The 18,527-nt window shown below is 42.3% G+C and overlaps 1 protein-coding gene across 3 annotated transcripts; it reads right to left on the minus strand.

Annotated features, from left to right (window-relative positions):
* Positions 1-911: 911 nt before the first annotated feature.
* On the minus strand, positions 912-16,542 carry ZFAND5 (zinc finger AN1-type containing 5). 3 transcript variants are annotated; one of them, XM_040579236.1, is made up of 6 exons: positions 16,407-16,542; positions 12,463-12,620; positions 11,939-12,050; positions 11,424-11,521; positions 2,725-2,850; positions 912-2,471 (listed from the first exon to the last, which is right to left on the minus strand). In XM_040579236.1, exons 1-6 carry the CDS (start codon positions 16,448-16,450, stop codon positions 2,323-2,325), a joined length of 687 nt encoding a protein of 228 aa, XP_040435170.1. In that variant the 5' UTR covers positions 16,451-16,542; the 3' UTR covers positions 912-2,322. The 3 variants fall into 3 exon arrangements, with proteins under 3 accessions (XP_040435170.1, XP_040435172.1, XP_040435171.1); XM_040579238.1 differs by having other exon boundaries at positions 16,420-16,502; XM_040579237.1 differs by lacking the exon at positions 16,407-16,542 and adding an exon at positions 16,144-16,359.
* Between the last annotated feature and the right edge of the window lie 1,985 nt (positions 16,543-18,527).

The raw sequence follows: 18,527 nt of genomic DNA on the forward strand, positions 1-18,527 counted from the left end.
AACAGGGAGAATGAGACCATCATAACCATTAACTACCAGTATCAGTACTATTACCTGTCCTCACACACTGTAGCCATGACTGTATCAAACCCAGACACATTCTCCTCAAATATCCAGTTACAGGGCACTCTCAGCTTCAAAAGAAAAAAAAAGTGAACAGCATATTACGCTGCAGTGGAGTAGTGATTATACTTCAATACAGAAGGCAGAAAAATGATAATTTTGCTGCTTTAAAGTAATTCCATGATTAAGTTATAAAATTCATCCTGGAAAATGAAGTCCCAGAGCATACCTGTGTTCCCTTATTGGAGATGTATATAGTAGCTGTAGTAGTAACATACCACGTGAGTAGCAGCTGACTGGTGGGATGCACATTATCAATTTCTGATACAAGCAATTTTTATGCATAATCCAGCAGTAAAGATTTCTTCCTCCAAGGCAACATGTGCTGTCCTTCTTATTGGGAAGGATAAATCTGGCATATTTAACATCATATTTGGATGCTGACCCTGACAATAACTCTGCCCAGGTCTGCTGATGAAGATGTGGACAGAATGGCATAGCCAGTGTACTGGTTCTATTGTAACAGATCCACTGGAAAAAAGTTTTGTAGGCAAAAGAAAAAGCCTTTGAAGTTCGTTGCTAGTGCCTTCCTTTGCTCCCTTTTAAGCACGCTGCTGTTTGCTGGCATTTTTGTCAAGCCATCAAGTAGTTATCTGTATTCCAGCTGCTCACACAACTTATTTTAGAAGTTGGTATATCCAAATAAGAAATGAAGACACAGGCAAGCTTAAGCATAAAGACAACATCTACAAGAATTTTACACTAACTTTGCACCTTGAACTTTACAAGCCCACTTTCTGATCACAGCAATAACTAAAACCAATAAACTATCACAAAGAAAGTATTGTCTTCTGTACATTACTTTTATTATTTACATAATACAACATAGCATAGATGCTGGGTAGCATGATTATGTGCAGTACATAAATATGAACTATCTGTACATGTCTACAGATCTAGTAACTCAGAAGGATGAAGTTAGAAGTAAAACCGAGATGCTTTTAGTAATGAAGTAAAAACTATGACTGACTACTGCAATAGAAATCAGAGGTTCAGGAGTAGCGCCTTGTATACATACATAGCTATTTACAGATGAGAACAGGCATTACCACAACACTAGTCTAAACTGTACTTGTTTTTATATAAACACAAGTTTCATACATCACAAAACCTCCTTCCATTATAACACAGAAGTGATATTACCAGACAAGCATCAGTGAAGTATAGTGCCTTTTCTAGAGTTGTTATTGTACAATGCTGTAGATAATGCAGCCCATGCAATACACCCAAGAACACTACAGTTCTACACTCAAGTACAATTAAAAGTAATAAAACAACCCTTCAAGAGTGGTTCCATCTACGACTGAATTCTACAGCAGCCATGTTGGGGATGGTTTTCCATGCAGAATGGTGCAACTGTTACACTGAAAACAGGAAAAAATTATGCCCTTATGAACTGCGAACACACAGAAGGTAAGCAGACACCACACTTCAGGAACTTACCCATCAGACAGACACATGTCAGTTGACAGAGTTGCTGTGGCATGTCTAAACTTACATAACTTTTCTTTGTAAGCCAACATGTCAAGCTTGTGCTATGTAACATTTCTAGCTATACAAGAAAAAGCTAACAACTGTTGCAGGCCAGTTCACATTTCCTTTGGGAACCTATGAAATAGCTTTCCCTTTATACTTATCTGATTTTTTCCATTTTTCTCAGTATAATTGATAAGTGACTTTCTTAAATATGGCACCAACACTGATCTTACTGGCATGGTTGACCCCTCTACATAGCTTACATTCTGCTGAAAAACAATGGATGTGAAAACTAAAATGAGAATGAGATTTTAAATGATAGAATTAGGCTACCAACCTTTTTGACATACCCTTCTTCAAAACAGGCACATAACACTAGCCAAAGATGATATACTTCAAATACACTTCAAACAGTAGATATGCTGCAAATGTGCAGATAGCATATATCTGTTTGGCACATGTTAACTAGAGGGTCTGTCCCCTGTGCAAGTTTCTAACCATCCAATTATATCCTGGGGAGAGCATATATATTTTCAAGGGCTGTTACCTACCCAATTCTGCCTGTAAGAAACACCCAAACATCCTGAAGTATCATTAAGACAGACAAGGCTGAAAGTGAAACTTTGAAGAACAAAGGAAAATGGCCATGCACCTGCTCTTTCATGTTCTCCTAGGATGTATTAAGAACAAAACAAAGTCAGTCTTTTCACAAGGCAGGTTAATTTATATTCTCTGGATTTTTTCAGCCACCACAACTGGGTTCTCTTTCCTGATTTTTGCTGCAGCTTCTGCTTTGTAATCATATGGGCAGTTATGCTTGTCAGAATAACGATGAAGTCCACAAAATAAGTTTCCACATCGGCAGTCAAATCCTGTAGATAGAAAAAGCAGCAACATCAATAGGAAGCTTCATATACAAGTTGTAAGTTAGGGGCTTAGTCACTACAAGCAGGGTATGTTCATGTACTCTGACATACAGAGTAAGAAAGATGAACAGCCGTACTAATTTGTTGGGATCCTGAAGAAGCAAATTAAATTTAACGGTAGAGACATTTCACCAAGTTTAATCTAGCAAGAGGCAACTAATCATACCAATGTGTTCAAAATTGACAGGTGTTCTCATACCTGTAAGGCCAACCTTCTTTCTGCACATGAAACATCTGTTCTTCTTTGGTTTGGGCAGCTCAGGGGCTCTCTCTTCATCCTGGGAAGTACTAGGCTGAGAAACTGATGGGCTTGGTTGAGTAACAACTGTTGAAGCAAGTAAAGCAAGTCAAGGTTAGATTTCCTGTTCTTGACTTCACTAGCTATTCAGTAGCATGCATGTATTTCTTGTGTATTAATTACCTCTACTAAAGACCCTGATGTTTGTTGTCCAGAGGACTACATAGGCAAGTCTACGAAAATGTAAATCAGGAATAGGGATTTCTAGGTACTCTGTTCTTCCCTTTTGGCTCTACACAAAACAAATCAGATCTTCCCCACAGTCCCACCGGCTAGAAAATATAAGACACTTGTTACACCTGTACAGGCACATACAGGCATTAAGGATTTGGAAGGCACTCCAGAAGTTCTAAGCACACATTTAATATTTTTAAAAAATCATGCGATCAAGTAAGATTTAATATAAAACAGTAACAGTATTGTCATGGCTGAAGTTGTTGAACAGAGGGGATACCTGTAGAGAGCATAACTAATATGAACATATTTTAGAAGGATTACTCTGCCAGTACACTTGTGAAGTCAAGATGCCTAAAATAGTTCACAAGGACAGCAGCTAACAAGCCACTGATTCTGTGACAGATCCAGAACACAGCTACAAGACACGCACAGTTTAAAGATTTCTCATGTTTTTGACACTTCCAGTAATTTAAGGAATCAAGTGCAGATTCACACTGACTATCTGTATTTTTGTACTACATTCAGCTTCAAAATAAGTCATTCCTCAACTGCCTCTGTTATGAACACCTGCAGACAAAATGAGTCAGCTTTGATTTAAGTTCTCTGCAGGATAAAGGTTTGCCCTTCTGTGAATCTGATGGTTAAAAAAGTACTTTTTTTTTTTTCAGTGAAACTTTTAAAATGTCATCTTTATATCCAAACTAGTACAGAGGAAAGCTGAGAGAGTTGTTTTTGTACACAACGTAACACCTGCTCCTGGTACATTTTTCCTGAACACTCCCAGCTGTATGACACCTATTGTTCTAAAATAGAACAAACTATAGAACACATTACAGAATAGGTAGCATATGTAAGCTTTAAGGACTTATTTGTAATAAACTCTACACACACAAATAGGATTTGTTAGCTGAGATGCTTTTGGATCAGTAAATGTTGTATCCTGTGAAAAGAGGATTTTTTTTCCCCTGACATGAAGAAACAGTTATATTGATTGGTTTTCTGTTTACCCTTTATACTTGTTTTTTAAAATTGTGTTCGCATTACCATGTTCACAGGTACTCTAAACACCCAGCTTACTATTACCACTAACCTAAAAAGCCTCACAATTCACTGTATAAGACAGCCCCCAATGAGGACTTCATAATCTAAACAAGATTTAAAAGTGACAAGCTCTCAAAGGTAATAAGGAATCTTCAGTGCTTAAAAAATGTCATACAGTAAAACAATGGCTGCTAATATTTTCTTATACATTATAGCAACAGTCCTAACAAATAACCAAGGCCATTAATCACTTCATCACCTTTAATTTCTGTCACCTGGCATAGATCTTTTCCTTAAAGTTTTGGAAGTTCAGTCTCAGTGCTCTTCTGCCAGGTCTGAGTGATAGAACTATTATTACAGCACTAGCACCATGATCACTGATGCTATTGCTACTTCTTGGAGTAATTTCTGCTGCTTTGTTTTGAGAAAAAATTTTGTCTTGAGTAACATTCTAGATGAATTGATACAATCCTCTGAACTTGTGTTTAAATCTCAAGGAGAGCAGTGTTTAGTATCAATTAATCAGTTTGAGAGCCTGTGACTAAAAAACAGGTTAAAACCAGTGATATCACAAAGAGCATAAGCCTGCTGGATACTATGCACCTTGGCTAACAGCTGCTAGCTATGGCCTTGAAAGTAATCACTAAACACCTCACAAAAAGCATGGTCAAACTCCTTTTAGATTTGCTATATTGCTAATTTGTTTTAAAATGAAGTTATAATCCTAAAACATGGCAGATTAAACAGAGGAACCAGAAATGCTCACACACTTTGCAAGTGGTGTATAGGTAGTCAAGGGAAGTTTCATCTGCACCAGAACCAGCTTACAGATATGAGCCCTGGGAGCATGCATTCTGTTTCAATCAGATGTAAAAGAAAATGCGTAAGTCATTCACAATACACACCAAGAGAAAATGAAAAGAGGAGCAACCTTTATCACTGCCTATCATACCCACAGGGAAGGAAAACTGGAAACAGCAACTTCCCTGGAATCACCAAAGCAGAGATAGCCTAGTAGATCACTATCACAAAACAAAGACACTGAAAACAAATCCATTTAAGGGAAAATGTTACCAACTACTACAGATATACTTTCTCCTCTGCATGAAGAAGCTGTGACAACTGGCAGCCCAGCCAGGAACTGGAACATGACAAAAAGTATCTTAAGAAACTATAGCAGCACATTTCCTGAAAGGGATGATAAACAGGATCCTTCCCTCACCACTAAAGCATATTCCAAGGAAAAGCAGAACACGAGCCAATAGGCACTCAAAGGTCCCAAGACAAGATGGGGCACAGCCCCCTAAATCCAAATTAAGATGTTCAACTTATTACTTCCCATGAATACAGAACTCTACTATTCTTTTACACCAGTTTAGCTTGATGATGCATTTTTATCTTGTCAAACCTTGAAAAAAGTGCTTCTGAGTAATAGCTAGGACAGAGGCAAAGCTGCCTATCCTGCCTCTCACTTAAAGCTCTGTGAGAAAAATCCTTTTTCATCAACCTGAAAGATGAAAAATACCGTAAACTGTAGTTGTTCTGGCATGACATCAGCAGCAAATATAAATTCATCAAACGTTACCCTGAGAACTGCTTGTCATAAGAGGCTTCCTTTAGCACGTCAGTCAAATCCAACTGGGCAAGTACAGTTCCAATCCTCAATATAGGAAACTCATTTTATGCCAGATATCACAGCTTTAATCATTAGGCCAAGTCTCTGAATGACTGCTGTATGATCAGCATGGAACAAGTGACTGAAAAAAATGCTAAACATTGGAAAATAACCGTTACTGAGGAAGCAGGTCTACAGTTACCAGTAACAACTTTCAGATGAAGCAAACCCTTCACCACTAAAACAGGTTTCATCCCTTTTATCAGAGTTCCTGTTGGCATATACCTCTCTCCATCATCTTGGTTATTTCCCTTCCCAACACTCAGCTCAAGAGGTTACCCAATCAGGTTTACTTCACCTGAGTTTTACCAAACCAGTTCTCCTTTTACAAGGCTGAAAAACATAGGAGCAAGAGATTTTCCGGGCTGAGCAGGCCTTTAACTATTGTTTTGGTCTTAAGTTTTTATCTGTAGGCACTGTAAGATGCATTTCCATGATGCCCAAGGAAGACTCACTGATCTGCTAGGATAACAAAGACTAATAAAAACCTAGTATTTGGTACCTGAAAAAAAAGCCATAAATATAGGCAATACATCACGAATTTGGGAAAACTTCACGTGCAGTCTGAAGATAAGATGCATCTTTACAAAAGGCATGTGGGAACAGCAAGGCCTCTGATGAAAGAAGTTATCCACATGCCACAGCATGAAAGCTATTCAACGCATACACAGAAAGGTCTTGGACACTGGAGAACAAAGTTCTTCTCCAGTCCCAAAGTATAAACCACAGTGACCATGTGGGACAGCCATTCAAAATTACAAGCCACTTTAAGAACAGGCTTTTCAAAACTGACAGTAGTTTTTCTTACATAAACCAGTTGAGCTGCTGCAAAAGAGCACGCCTACCGTAAGTATTTTCCCCTCAAATTTCACACTGGAAAGGTATGAATCCTGTTTCAGTTGAACAAAACATGATGAAAATAAAGCAAACTTTTTAACCCTCCCTATATCAAAGTGCGACCACAAAGGGCTACCAAAGTAACACCAATGGGTTTTTTAAAGCTTCTCTGACTAAATAAAAATTAACCAAAACAAGATCCCAACAGCTTAAACTGCATGACTTTCACTGTACTATAAGTGGTAAGCATACCAGTGGAGCAAAGTCTTGAAAGCATAAGGAAAACTGATTTAAGCATTCTGACTTGAAGCTAAGACCAAATCCCACCATGGAAGAAATGGAAAAATTAAGAACGAGATTAAATTACAACAAGAACAAAAGACGTAAAGTCAAAAGTAATCAGAAAGACATTAGACTGCACTTCTGCAGAAATGGAGTAGAAAGCTGTACTAGAAACTACAATCCTTACATTGCATATTAACAAAATGGACTGGTACATAAATACTATCCATCTTTCCAGGTTAAAATTTTATTATGCTTTATCAGGCTTCCTGAGCATAAAAACTTTATTCTTTGTGAACTACAATTGCTATGTTGACCCAGATGCCCATGACAAAAGGCTGCAGAATAAGCTCCTATCATGTTTTATTTCATAACATAGAAAGTGAATAGAAACGTTTGGCAGCATGCAACCTATCTCCCACATGCCCAACTAAATAAAGTATTGAGTATCTTTACTGCTACATTAATACAATGTAAAGATACCCCAGTTTCAGTATCACAGAAACATGGTTTATTTGGTCACCATGAAGACTTGATGTCTGTGGCATACCACCATTAAAGTAACAGTGCCCTATCACCAACAATGACAGAACCAACAGCTGGGTCCCCAGACACCTGAAGCAAGGTGAACAGCTTCAGGGCTTGGGAGAGACTAATGGATCCCTTTCAGAATTGTTTCAATCCAGGGTGAAGCTACAGCAGACATGGGGAACATGAAGATGAAATGATTATTTCCAACACAAGACAGAATTGTTTTATCAGGCAATTTTACCAACAGCCATAAACGAACTGTCTATACATAGCAACATGCCTAAAGTACTATAGTCATGCGTGAAAATAAGTCAGATTAACAAGGCACTCATTGCAACAAGATTAACAAATATAATCTTCAGTCTACCACATCTCAAAGCTAGCTGTTTACTTGGCGTCTTACTCACAGTGCTACTTGCAACACACTGGTTTATCTACAATATAAGCAAGGGTAACCCATAACAGGGTCTCAACCTGAATGCAGGACTGCCGTAAAATAACTCTAATCATATTGGTTTGGTAGAAATCCAAGAGACACGTGAGCCAACCACCATTGCATGCAGTCTTCTGAAGCTGATTTACTCAGAAACAGAAAGGGTAAGCTAAACCATGAATGGAATTATAAAGTTAACAGTATTTAGGTATTTTTAACATTGTAGATTACACAATACCATAATCAGTTCAATTTCTGGTTCACTTTCTTTATAAGCAGTCATGCTCTGCAGCTGTGGCTTCACAAAATGTTAGCTAATTATACTACTCCCTAAAACAGAGCTATTACTGGGTTTTAAAAAAAACCTAAACCACTAAAAACCCTGAAAGAACACCCCAAACAAAACTCCAAGCCTGATACACATGTTGATATCAATTAAGTCTGGAAACACCTGATCAGAAGCTGAGCATTCAGCAATGTAATGACCTACAAAAGTGCAAGAAAATGCTGGAAATATCCTATGAATTTAAACAACATAGTTGTTTAAACATACTTGTTTTCAAAACAGTTATATAATGATAAAAAATAAACTATGTTGCTAATATACAATTATTTTTCTTCTACAGATCTCCCATTTCCATTTGAGTAACTGCTAAAAAACCCAACCCGCTCATGTTTTTTAAGGAACAGGCTCCACTATGCCTCACCAACTTGGTAGATAGATTGCTCTGATTGCTTAACACAAGGAAAGGAGTTTGCTAGGTCTTGCATTTAATTCCTGCAACTCAACACAGCAAAAAAGCAACTATGAATCATATTTCTGTGATAGGTATATTCTGACTTCAGTCAAGACTGTATTAGAATTCAATCCTTAAGTGTAGAACCTTATCAAAATCCTGTAAAAAGTATTTTGTAAATAGTGCTTGCTTATGAATATGAGTTTGCACATAAAGTTTATACTTCTGACTCATGAGCAGTTCAGACAACTGCACTGAATATACGCCACTGTTCCATTCTAAAACTGCAATAAACAAGTTGAACTAAGAAAGTACCAGTCACAAGAAAACAGCACATTAGACATGCGAATTACAGCCAACCAGAGCAGTTATATCCATCATGCCTTTCCTCCTTTAAATGTTAAGATACAATTAATTGTATTAGCACCAGATTTGTTCTGAATGAGAATCCAGGCCGCAATCTCAACCTGTGTGAAGGGGGAGGGAAAAAAAAAATCAGGGTGAAAAAACCAAAAAAACAAAACAATCAGGACAATTAAGCCTGTTAAGTTTCATTGGTCTCAATTTCACTACCTTCAAGTCAGTTGCTTCAGTCCCAACAGCAAGCAAGTATAATTCTATGCTACAGACTGCTAAAAAAATAGATCAGTTCACCAGATGTAGTTCTAGTTTTAACTTTTTGGCTTGTAGGGAAATATCCAAAATTTCATTTGCCAATGAAAATCTGGCAGAAGAGAAGGTGACTTCATACTGTTGAAGACATTAAGGGGAGAACAATCTACCTTGCTTGAAGGCTACATTGTTTGTTCATGATCTGTTACTTGGTAATAGACAGTTATGAGGTGCAGTTGCTAGGGTCAGACTGTGCTTACAACTAGGCTGTGTTTTCATTAGCAACTCCACAACATTAGAGGATTACACCTCATAGACAGCATTAGCTTTGTTGTTATGAGGTGATGTGAATTATTTACCGTTGTTTCAAATCCTCCTTGAGAGGGGTGACCAACACATATTGAATGCTGCTGGGAAAAGGAAGAGAAGAAAAAATGCAACTAGTCCAGACATGACTATTTTTATAAAAAGTCTTTTGCCTGCAAGACAGATCAGTGTACCAGTGACTACAGCTAACACTACACAGTTCAGATGTCCAACAAACCCTAACAGCATATAAGGACATTATTCTATGCTATCTACAATCTGTTTAAATCATAATACTTAAAATAGAACTCTGCTATTACTGCCATTGAGGCTGTCTCACAAATTTACAAGTATGTACTCAGGAAGGCAGTTTTGTTCCACAAGTTTTTTACCAAAACAATGAAGTTCTGGTATTTTTTCCAGCAATCTCTACAAAAGCTTGTGACAGGTTTTACTAGTTTCAACCTGCAAGGTTATTTACAATTAATACATGCTACTCTTGTTTCTCCTTCACCCTGTTCTAATCAACAGTGCTGTATGACACTACCCATGATACAGCTGACCCACAGTACCTGAAAAACACGTAACAGATCAACAATAACTGAAAATTGTCCTTTACACCTGGCAAAAGGACAAATTCCTACTGGAAGTTCTAGTAAGAGTAAAGCCACCTGCTACTTCACCACCACCTCTACCACTACCATTTCATGTATTCCTCTCTCCTGCTTGCCACATTTCAAGTAGGAATTCATAACATGGCGAGATGGGTTTATGAGTATTGTAGCAAAGTCTAAATTATTTCTCATTTATGTACAGAAAGCCTCTTCAGAAGACATCAGTTACAGGAAGTTAATAGCTGCAAAAATATCTTCTCAGTCTATACATAATAGAAAGTCTAATATATTGTATAACTGTACTTTAATCCATGTCACAAAATCTTGACTTATCATGTAAGTCTTGTAGGGCTTCCTGTAAATGGTAAAATCCTCTGTACGAATACTGAGCAATTACATTCAGGTGTTAAAGCAGTCTTTGCTGGCAAAAATATACCTAGATAAAAATCACTTTTATACAGGGCTGAGTAGCACCTCCTACAATTTTAATTTCACTGATTTCAAAACTGAAAAAATACATTTATCTTCAACTTGAGTGAAGAGACTTCACACTAAAAATCAGCTTCATACTAAACATAAGCTTTTTGTGGTTTAGAACTGTTAAATTTAAAAAGTGTGAATATAAGCATGGAATAAGTGTGCTAAGACATCCATTTGAACAAATTGATATGAATTCACTTACTGGTTGTAGATAAGAAAGCTGCCCCTCCCCACCTCCCTCCAAGAAACAGTTTGCACTAACTACTACAGCTGCTAACTTCCAGTACAAGAATAAAATTTTTCATTTGACAATTCAAACCCAGCAATGAAGGCCACAAGTATCCCACACCTGCAGAACAATGCTTTGGTTATATCAACTGATTACTCAGTTCAAGAATCCTAAACAGCTTTCGTTAGTATTTTTATATCAGTATTCCCTTCCCCCACAGCCTCACTCCTCTGTAAAAAGTAATTTATGAAGAATTCCATTCTCCACATGCAACAAGCCATTCTGACTGTCATGAGTCAGCAGGATTTGTACTGCTAAACAGCACACACAAATCTTAACATTTTGACTTCAGAACCAAACGCCTTGCTGAAATGCGGTTTTAGCATGCCTTACTCTTAAAAAAGAAAGATTTGGGAACCAAAACCACCCTCACAGGTGACAGTATTTTCACTAACATTGAACATGCCTCTTAAAACTCTACCGTGCCACTATCCTTTTTCTTGATTCTTTGAAGAGTACTCAAAAAAAGTACTTAATCATCTTAACAGTTCCAACACTGCAACTGGAGATGCCTGCTTAGAAAGTAAACAAACGATCAGCTTCTGTTACGCCAACAGTTGAACCCAGTGTTACTCTGCAAACATACCTGGCTCAGTCTCACTTTTTGGTGTTACTTTTTCCTCTCTTGAGATGCTCATTTCTGTCATTTGCTGCGTTACAGGCAAAGCGGCAACAGGCACGTTTCTGTTTAAGTACAATGAAACACAAAATTTACATTAGTTTTGCATTCATAATAAAAGCTTAAACTGTCCAGATCTATTAATAAGCCACCTATTCAATTACTACTGATACATGTTCCTGTCCTCTGCTTCTATTATCTTCAAAACACATCTTTTACTCCATTTTAGTTACTCTAGAAGAAAACAGGCAAACCTGTAGCAAGTATTTCTTCAGATGAATCAGAAACATTCTTTTAAATGTAGCAGTCAACCCCACATATTTTAATCAGTTTTCATTTACACAGATTCATAAACCCCTGTCTAACAGACCGTCCTTTCTTCCTCTGCAGAAACTCACTGCACTAAGGCAGGATTGCTGCAGGCCTTCAGGCTGCAGCACACTCCAGCTCACTCAAACCTCGAAGTCATACCTTCATCTTACCTTGATTTTTCAGATGTGCTCCCAGCAGCACCTTCACAGTTGTTTAAGCTAGTCTCTGCTCTCTGTACAGATGCAGCATCTGAGGTAGGACTGTTTGAACCACTGGCTGTTCCTATGTAAGAGGAGTTTAACAAATTAGTTATGAACAAACTGTAGAATATATGCTAGTCAAATAGTTTCATATACAGCTACGAACTGTCTGCACACCATCTTCACTGGTGCTGCATATTACTTCTTCCTTTAAGACAGGCTACACTGTTTACAAACAAAATACAAAGATTCTACAAATATGTGCTAACAGAAGAGGCTAACTGGCAAAGCAAGTTATGGCTGAATGCCAAGTGTAGCACTACACATTACGCTTAAATTTTTATCTTTGTAGTAATTTAAAGTAGTATTCTCCTTCTTGATATTGTTTTAGTACACAGCTTTCAGAAGTTCTCCTGAAAAGTGTTCTGGGATTCCTCATCATCTTCTGTATATTTTAAAAGTAAGAAAAGCAAAAAAGCCACAGACAACCTTACCCATCGGACTGATTCTACCACTGTTCTGCTGTCGCTGAAGATGCTCTTTGTAGCAAACAGAACACATCCCATTTGTCCTAGGATTTCCATAAAATCCACATCCCGTACTACACAGCATGGGCCCTGGGGTCTGGTTTGTCTCCTGAGTCATTTCAATGCTGTAAATAAAACCAAGAACTGCATTAGGAGCTGGCATGTCACCAAAATCAATTATGGGTTATAGAATTAAAGTATGTCTGCTCACCCTGCACCCAAAAATGATACCAGTATTCTTAAAGAGGGTTATATGGATGTTAATATACCATTCAATAGTGCAATTGTATTGCTGAATAACATAGTTACGAACCTTTAAGAGAAGAAAGTATCATCACACCAATACTAAGAAACAATGTACTTGTTGAGTACTGAGCTGCATGTGCAGGTTATGACCAAATTAAATTCTGACAGCCAAAAAAGTCCTTTATCACCATCCTCTGAGCACTAATAGCGATATGCAGAATAAGCAAGACCAATTTCTTATCTATTAAAAAGTTCTGGCAAATAACAGCTTATTTCCCCCCCCCCCCCAACTCCAGAAGAGCCCCACTTTTCCAGTAACATTGATTTTGCATCATTTTGATGCTAATTCCACTATTAGCAGTTCCTACTCTCACAACACATTTATTAAACAGAACAATAAAAATCTCTGAAGTACTGGCACCAGCCATTTAAAGTCCGTATTCCTATCTTTAGAAGGAGTTTCCAAAACAAGACCATGAACATTGCTTAAATTGTTTATGAAACCTGATACTGAGTACCAACTGGCAAGAACATGTGTACAACAGGCCCTTCAACCAAGAACCTAAAGAGCATTTCTGAAATAATAAGTTTAGACTAGGTCCTACTCTTCCAAGAGAAATAAAATTAACAACTTTAAGCTTAAATATGTTCCATTACACAGCCTAAATATATTAAAAAAGCACCAGTTAAATTCTTTGTCTTAATAAAGTTACAGCAAGCCTTCTGAACCTCCGACAGGCAGACAATGCTAACTCTTTGCCATGAACTGCAGAAGTCAGGAGTAAAAATACTTCACCTTCATTACCAGTTAACCTCTGCAAAGCAAGGTTAGTAGAAAGAGTGAGCAGCAACCAAACCCTTGATTCCCAAAGGCAATAAAACTGGAACACAGTAATCAAGCAATCTGCTACAAATTGAGGGCACTAATAATACTGTGCTTGTCCTCCCAAAATTTAAATTTAGTAGAAGCACTGTACATGGCACCTGGAGACATTTTAGTGTAACCTCTAGATTCCTGTCTTTCTATTCAGGAACAGTCACATTAAGAGATATTTCACTGCTGATGCTCATAAGTCAAAAACACCAGAAGCAAATTCATTACAGTGTATAGACAAATACTTCTTTTAATTAAGGAATCCCACACTGCAAGTAGTACATTTACGTTCCACTAGTTTGACAACTGCAACTGACAGATGCCTTTGTCTAGCTAAACTAAATCTCCAAGAGTTAGAAGAGCAGGAGAAAGTAAACCAGCAAAATTCATCTGCTCGTCTGCTGGTGGTCCCAGGACCTAATTTTCCAGGTATAAATACTTGTATTATTCATGCCTTTACAACACCTTCCAGATATAAATTGTTTCTTTCCAGGCCTACAAAACAGCTTCACGCTTACTGTGATAGTTTTACAGCTATGCACAGCAGTCAAGGAAGTCAGAAGAAACCATGACCCACCTAGAGAAATCTAAAAAAACCAAAATCTTGTCATCTTGTCGTGTAGGCCTATGCCCATGCAATACAAATAAAGACCATACTTCTGCCCCTTTATTTAGCAGCTAAGCTCAAAGTGCTATCACACACCGCCACCACCAATCTCAACCGACTAGCTCCACTTACCAATGAGCGTGCTGCAAACACGTTTCACCACTTACTAAATCTAGCTTTAGGTGCTAATGCTGGTATTAGCCTGCTACAAATCAGAGTCTCCACGGCTCCTTTATCAGCACATTCTCCCACTACTTGTAACGCACACCCCTAATTCAAAGCTCATGTCGTTGTCACCCCATGCCTGGTAAGTCGCACTTTGCCAGGCTCTGCAAGGTGACCCAGGTGCCAGCCCTGTTTCTCCTGAAAGCGCCCACCGCCGCCCTGCACCACCCTGGCCGGCCCTCGCGCACCGGCAGCCTGCTAAGCCCCCCCGCACCAGCTCGGTGCCGCTGTCCCGACGATCAGCCCCCCGGCCGCGCCGCCCCGGCCGGTCACATGGGCGAGCGCCCGCGCTTCCGCCTGTCAGACGGCTGCGACGTGACGGCCCGCTCCGCCGGCACGCTGAAGTCAGCCCCTATTTATATCTCCCGCAGGCCGCCGGCTCCGGCGCGACCCACCGGGCCCCCGCGACGGCAGCCGATCACCCTTCCCTTCCACGGGGGTGCGGAAATCCAATCCGGAAAATGCAGCATCACCGGCCCGTCATCTCCCGCTGCCATCGCCGCCGGCGGCTCGCAGCGCGGAGGACGGCGGGGTGTGCTCGGGGCCCAGCGGGCCGCCACCGCTTCGCAAACGCGCCCCATCATCCCGGCGGTGGGTGGTTAAACCCAACTGTTCCTCTTCCGGAAGAGAAGATTATGATTTAAAAAAAAAAAAAAAAAAGAAGTCTTCGTTCTGCCACCAACAGGAGCCGGTCTTCACCTCAGGGGTGCTCCTGCTTGGCCCCGGGACCTCCCAACACAATGAGAGCTTTTATTCCGCGTGTTAAGTCCAGCAGCAACTCAGGCCGCTCACCCTCGCCGTTACCAGCGAAGGTCGGGGTGTGGGGGGCAGCGTGTATCCTGCCGGTGCCCCGGGCCCTGCAGCTCAGCCGCCCTTCCGCCCCCGAGGCGGCGGGAACAACGCAGCTCCTGGCCGCGCAGCGGTCCCGCATTTCAGTGTAACGGCGGAAATAAAGGCCCCAGCGTGCACTGAAATCAACCATAAACCCCGGGAACTGCGTCAGCGATGGGCTTGCTGGCCTAAATACTAACTTACCTCATCATCCTCCTCTGGGAGAGGGACCACAGTTAAACAAGAGAAACACAGAAACAAAGCGCAAGGGGAGTTGACCGAGGCGGTTCGGGCCGCTCGCCCCTGCACGGCCACTCTCGGGGAAACCGGGGCGGAGGGGTCGATACGGAGAGTACGAATCGACACCGGGCACTTCCCGAGAAGGGTGAAGCCCGGATGGGCGAATGAGACAAAAGCGGAGCCACTGCCAAGCGCCCGCAGCGCGGTTTAATTGCTACCCCCCCGCCTCCCCGCCTCATCCGCCGAGGACACCGGAACACAAAAGACCCAGAGGCTGCGGGGCCAAGGAGCAGCTACGGCGGCCGGAGGTGCCCAGCCGGGGCGGCGGGGCCGAGCCGCTCCTCGCAAACCCCTGAGTCACGCCCGGGCCGGCCGCCGCCAGGCCCCCGTGCCGCTGCCGGCTCCCACGGACTCACCACCGCCAGTCAGGGAAACCGCACAGCCTCGCCGCCGGCCGGGCACAGCTCTGCGCCGGCCCGGCCCCCGGCCTGGCCCCGCGCCGCGGACCAGCCGGCAGGAGGCCGCTGGCAGAGGCAGAGAGCGGCAGGATCGCCCGCGGGGAGGCCCGAGCACCCCTCGCTGCCGTGAGGGCCCTGGGGAGCCCAGCCCAGCCCCCCTCACCTACCTGCTCTCGGCGGGGGCCAGAAACCCCGCAGCGGGTGTCGGAGAAAGCGCCGCGGCAGCCGGGGCAGGAGAGGGACTGGGGGACGCGAAGCTGGCAGCACCGCCGCCGCCGCTTCCCTCCTTTGTTCCCGAAGCAGCGGCAGCGGCGGCCGCTGCGCGAAGCGAGATGCTCCGTAGACGGCAGAAGAGACGAGGGAAAGACTGAGAGGGACAGAAGGGAGGAGAATAAGAGGAGGAGGAGGAGGAAGAGGGAGCAGTACCCACCCATCGGCCCCACCTCCTCCGTCGCCACCTCCGAGCCGGACCATGCACGCTGCCGCCCAGGGGCGGTAAGGAGCCGCGGGGGACGGGCTGAGGACGCGCACGGGGATCCGCGGCAGCGAGCACGCCGGCCGGCCGCCCGCCCGCCCGAGCTGCGTCTGCTTCGGGAGGGTGCGAAGGAAGTGAGTGCAGCGCGCCCGCCCCGCCCTCCGGGGGGCGTGGCCGTGGCGGCAGCGGGAGGCGGCCGAGGGCGGCGTGGGCGGTCTGGGATTCCCGGGGGCGGCGCGGCTGCTCGGCGTGGCGCTGGGGGGTGCGGGCCAGCCCCTGCGTGGGGTGCCTCGGCGCCGGCGCATTGCGGGGTCCCGCAGGATCGGGGCGCCCAGCGCCCCGCTTGTGCCCGCCCTGGCTAGATCCCTTGGCTCTTCTCTGCTTGCAGTTCTTTAGGCGAGCAGCGATGCTACCTGTACGTCAAATAAATATCGGGCGACTTTCTCGGGGCTGTCAAACCCCATGAGCAGGCTGTGGTGACAGAGCAGCCTAAGAGGTGGCGTTGGCAGCTGGCTGGGTGGTGGCTTCCTTCTGCTCAGTGATGGCATGGAGAAGTTAGCCCTGCTTATTGTGAGCCATGCTGGTACAAAATCCTTGATTTTTGTGTGTTTGTCAAAATTACTCTGCTAAGGGCAAAGTATCATCTGCAAGTGCACACCGGTGTCAGCTTGAAACATGTACGTTTCAGGCCGCTGTGTTAGACTGTGGCCCACATCCAATAGAGTGATTGGATTCCTCCTTGTGCCCGGTTGCCCTGGGGTTTGCCATGCCTCCCATGGGCCCAAGAGTCTGGCAGCCCAGCACTCATGTTTTGAGGGCTTGCTGTTTTGAGCTGTTGGATGTGACCATGTAGAAGCACAGGGAGGACCTGAAGACCAGATTGTGATTTGCATTCCGGTTTGCAGATCTGTGGGTCATTGAATGTCAAGAGTAAATATTTCTGTACTTAAGCATGCCTAAACTGTGTTTTAAAGATGGTGTAGATACAACAAATAGACTTCATGTCTACTGGATGTTGATGAAGCTATTGTATTCAGAGGATGTGGTACTGACTTAGATGTGTAAGAGAGAAGGGAAGCTGGTATCACTTTGGAGAGAGGGAATTAGGTGGTCATGCAAGCCTGGGTAGCGTGGGAAGAAAAAGAAATCAAAGGAAGGAGAATAAAGCTTCTTATAGCTTTCCCGCTTACTCCGAGAGCAACACAGTGTACCTGATGACTTCAAAACACTTGAGTAGGTAGATGCTGATGACTTGCTTTGTCATACTAAACTAAGGGCATTTTTTTCTTTAAGGCAGTATTCCTGGGAAGTGGAAAATACATGGATTCATACAAGCATGATATATTTTTCTTAAACGTGTCCTCAGGATAGAACATCTTCAACTGTAAAATTTAAAGTTGGTTCAGATATGTATTCTGAGTAATTCAGCTTTTCTTAAATGCAATTTCTGCCACATTTAATGATATTCTAATGCAACAGTTGGGGCACATAGGGCCTCTAAACCACTTATTCTGAAGAAAATAGCTAGAATTGAAATGTATGCCTCTATGGGAAATACTCCATAGAAATGGTTAGAAGGTCTTTTATTGTGCCTGATGTGTCTACTAGAGCTTGTAATTTCCTTATTTGTCAGAGAGATGTCTCCTGAGACCCAAAAGCTTCAGGTTAAGTTCAATGGCACAATACTGCAGCATAGCACTCTGCAGAAGTATAAGGTGCTCTGCTGGCTGCAGAGCGCTGCTGTTGTGCTATGGAACAGCAGCCACTCTGCAACTGGTGCTTGGAATTATGTCTTTGTGATCTGCAGTATTTGGGCTGGTAGTTCCTACTTGGTAGTACAAAAGTTTCAATTCTTGCAAGAAAACATTTAAGCACAGCTTCCTGATGTAAGATGTAAAAGAGAAGTCTTCTGAGATTACTGCTTTCAAGACTCTGAGAGCTGGATATCTGCATCACTTTGAGGGGAAAACTGGAAAAAGAAGCTGAGATGTGTATTATTTTCTTGCAGAAATTCTATGACCCGAACCAAACCTGAAAGGGACAGTAAATCTCATTGTAAAAATTCTTGGTAAAAAA

This window comes from Falco naumanni, chromosome Z (genome assembly GCF_017639655.2).
Source record: "Falco naumanni isolate bFalNau1 chromosome Z, bFalNau1.pat, whole genome shotgun sequence".
NCBI lineage: Eukaryota > Metazoa > Chordata > Aves > Falconiformes > Falconidae > Falco > Falco naumanni.

What these genes read in the sequence shown, in the direction of transcription:
- ZFAND5 (XM_040579236.1), bottom strand. Translation starts at nt 16,450, where the DNA reads ATGGTCCGGCTCGGAGGTGGCGACGGAGGAGGTGGGGCCGATGG. An exon ending in TGGTAGAATCAGTCCGATGG is followed by an intron (nt 12,051 to 12,462) that starts GTAAGGTTGTCT and finishes CCTCTTACATAG; the next exon opens with GAACAGCCAGTGGTTCAAAC. An exon ending in AGCACATCTGAAAAATCAAG is followed by an intron (nt 11,522 to 11,938) that starts GTAAGATGAAGG and finishes GTACTTAAACAG; the next exon opens with AAACGTGCCTGTTGCCGCTT.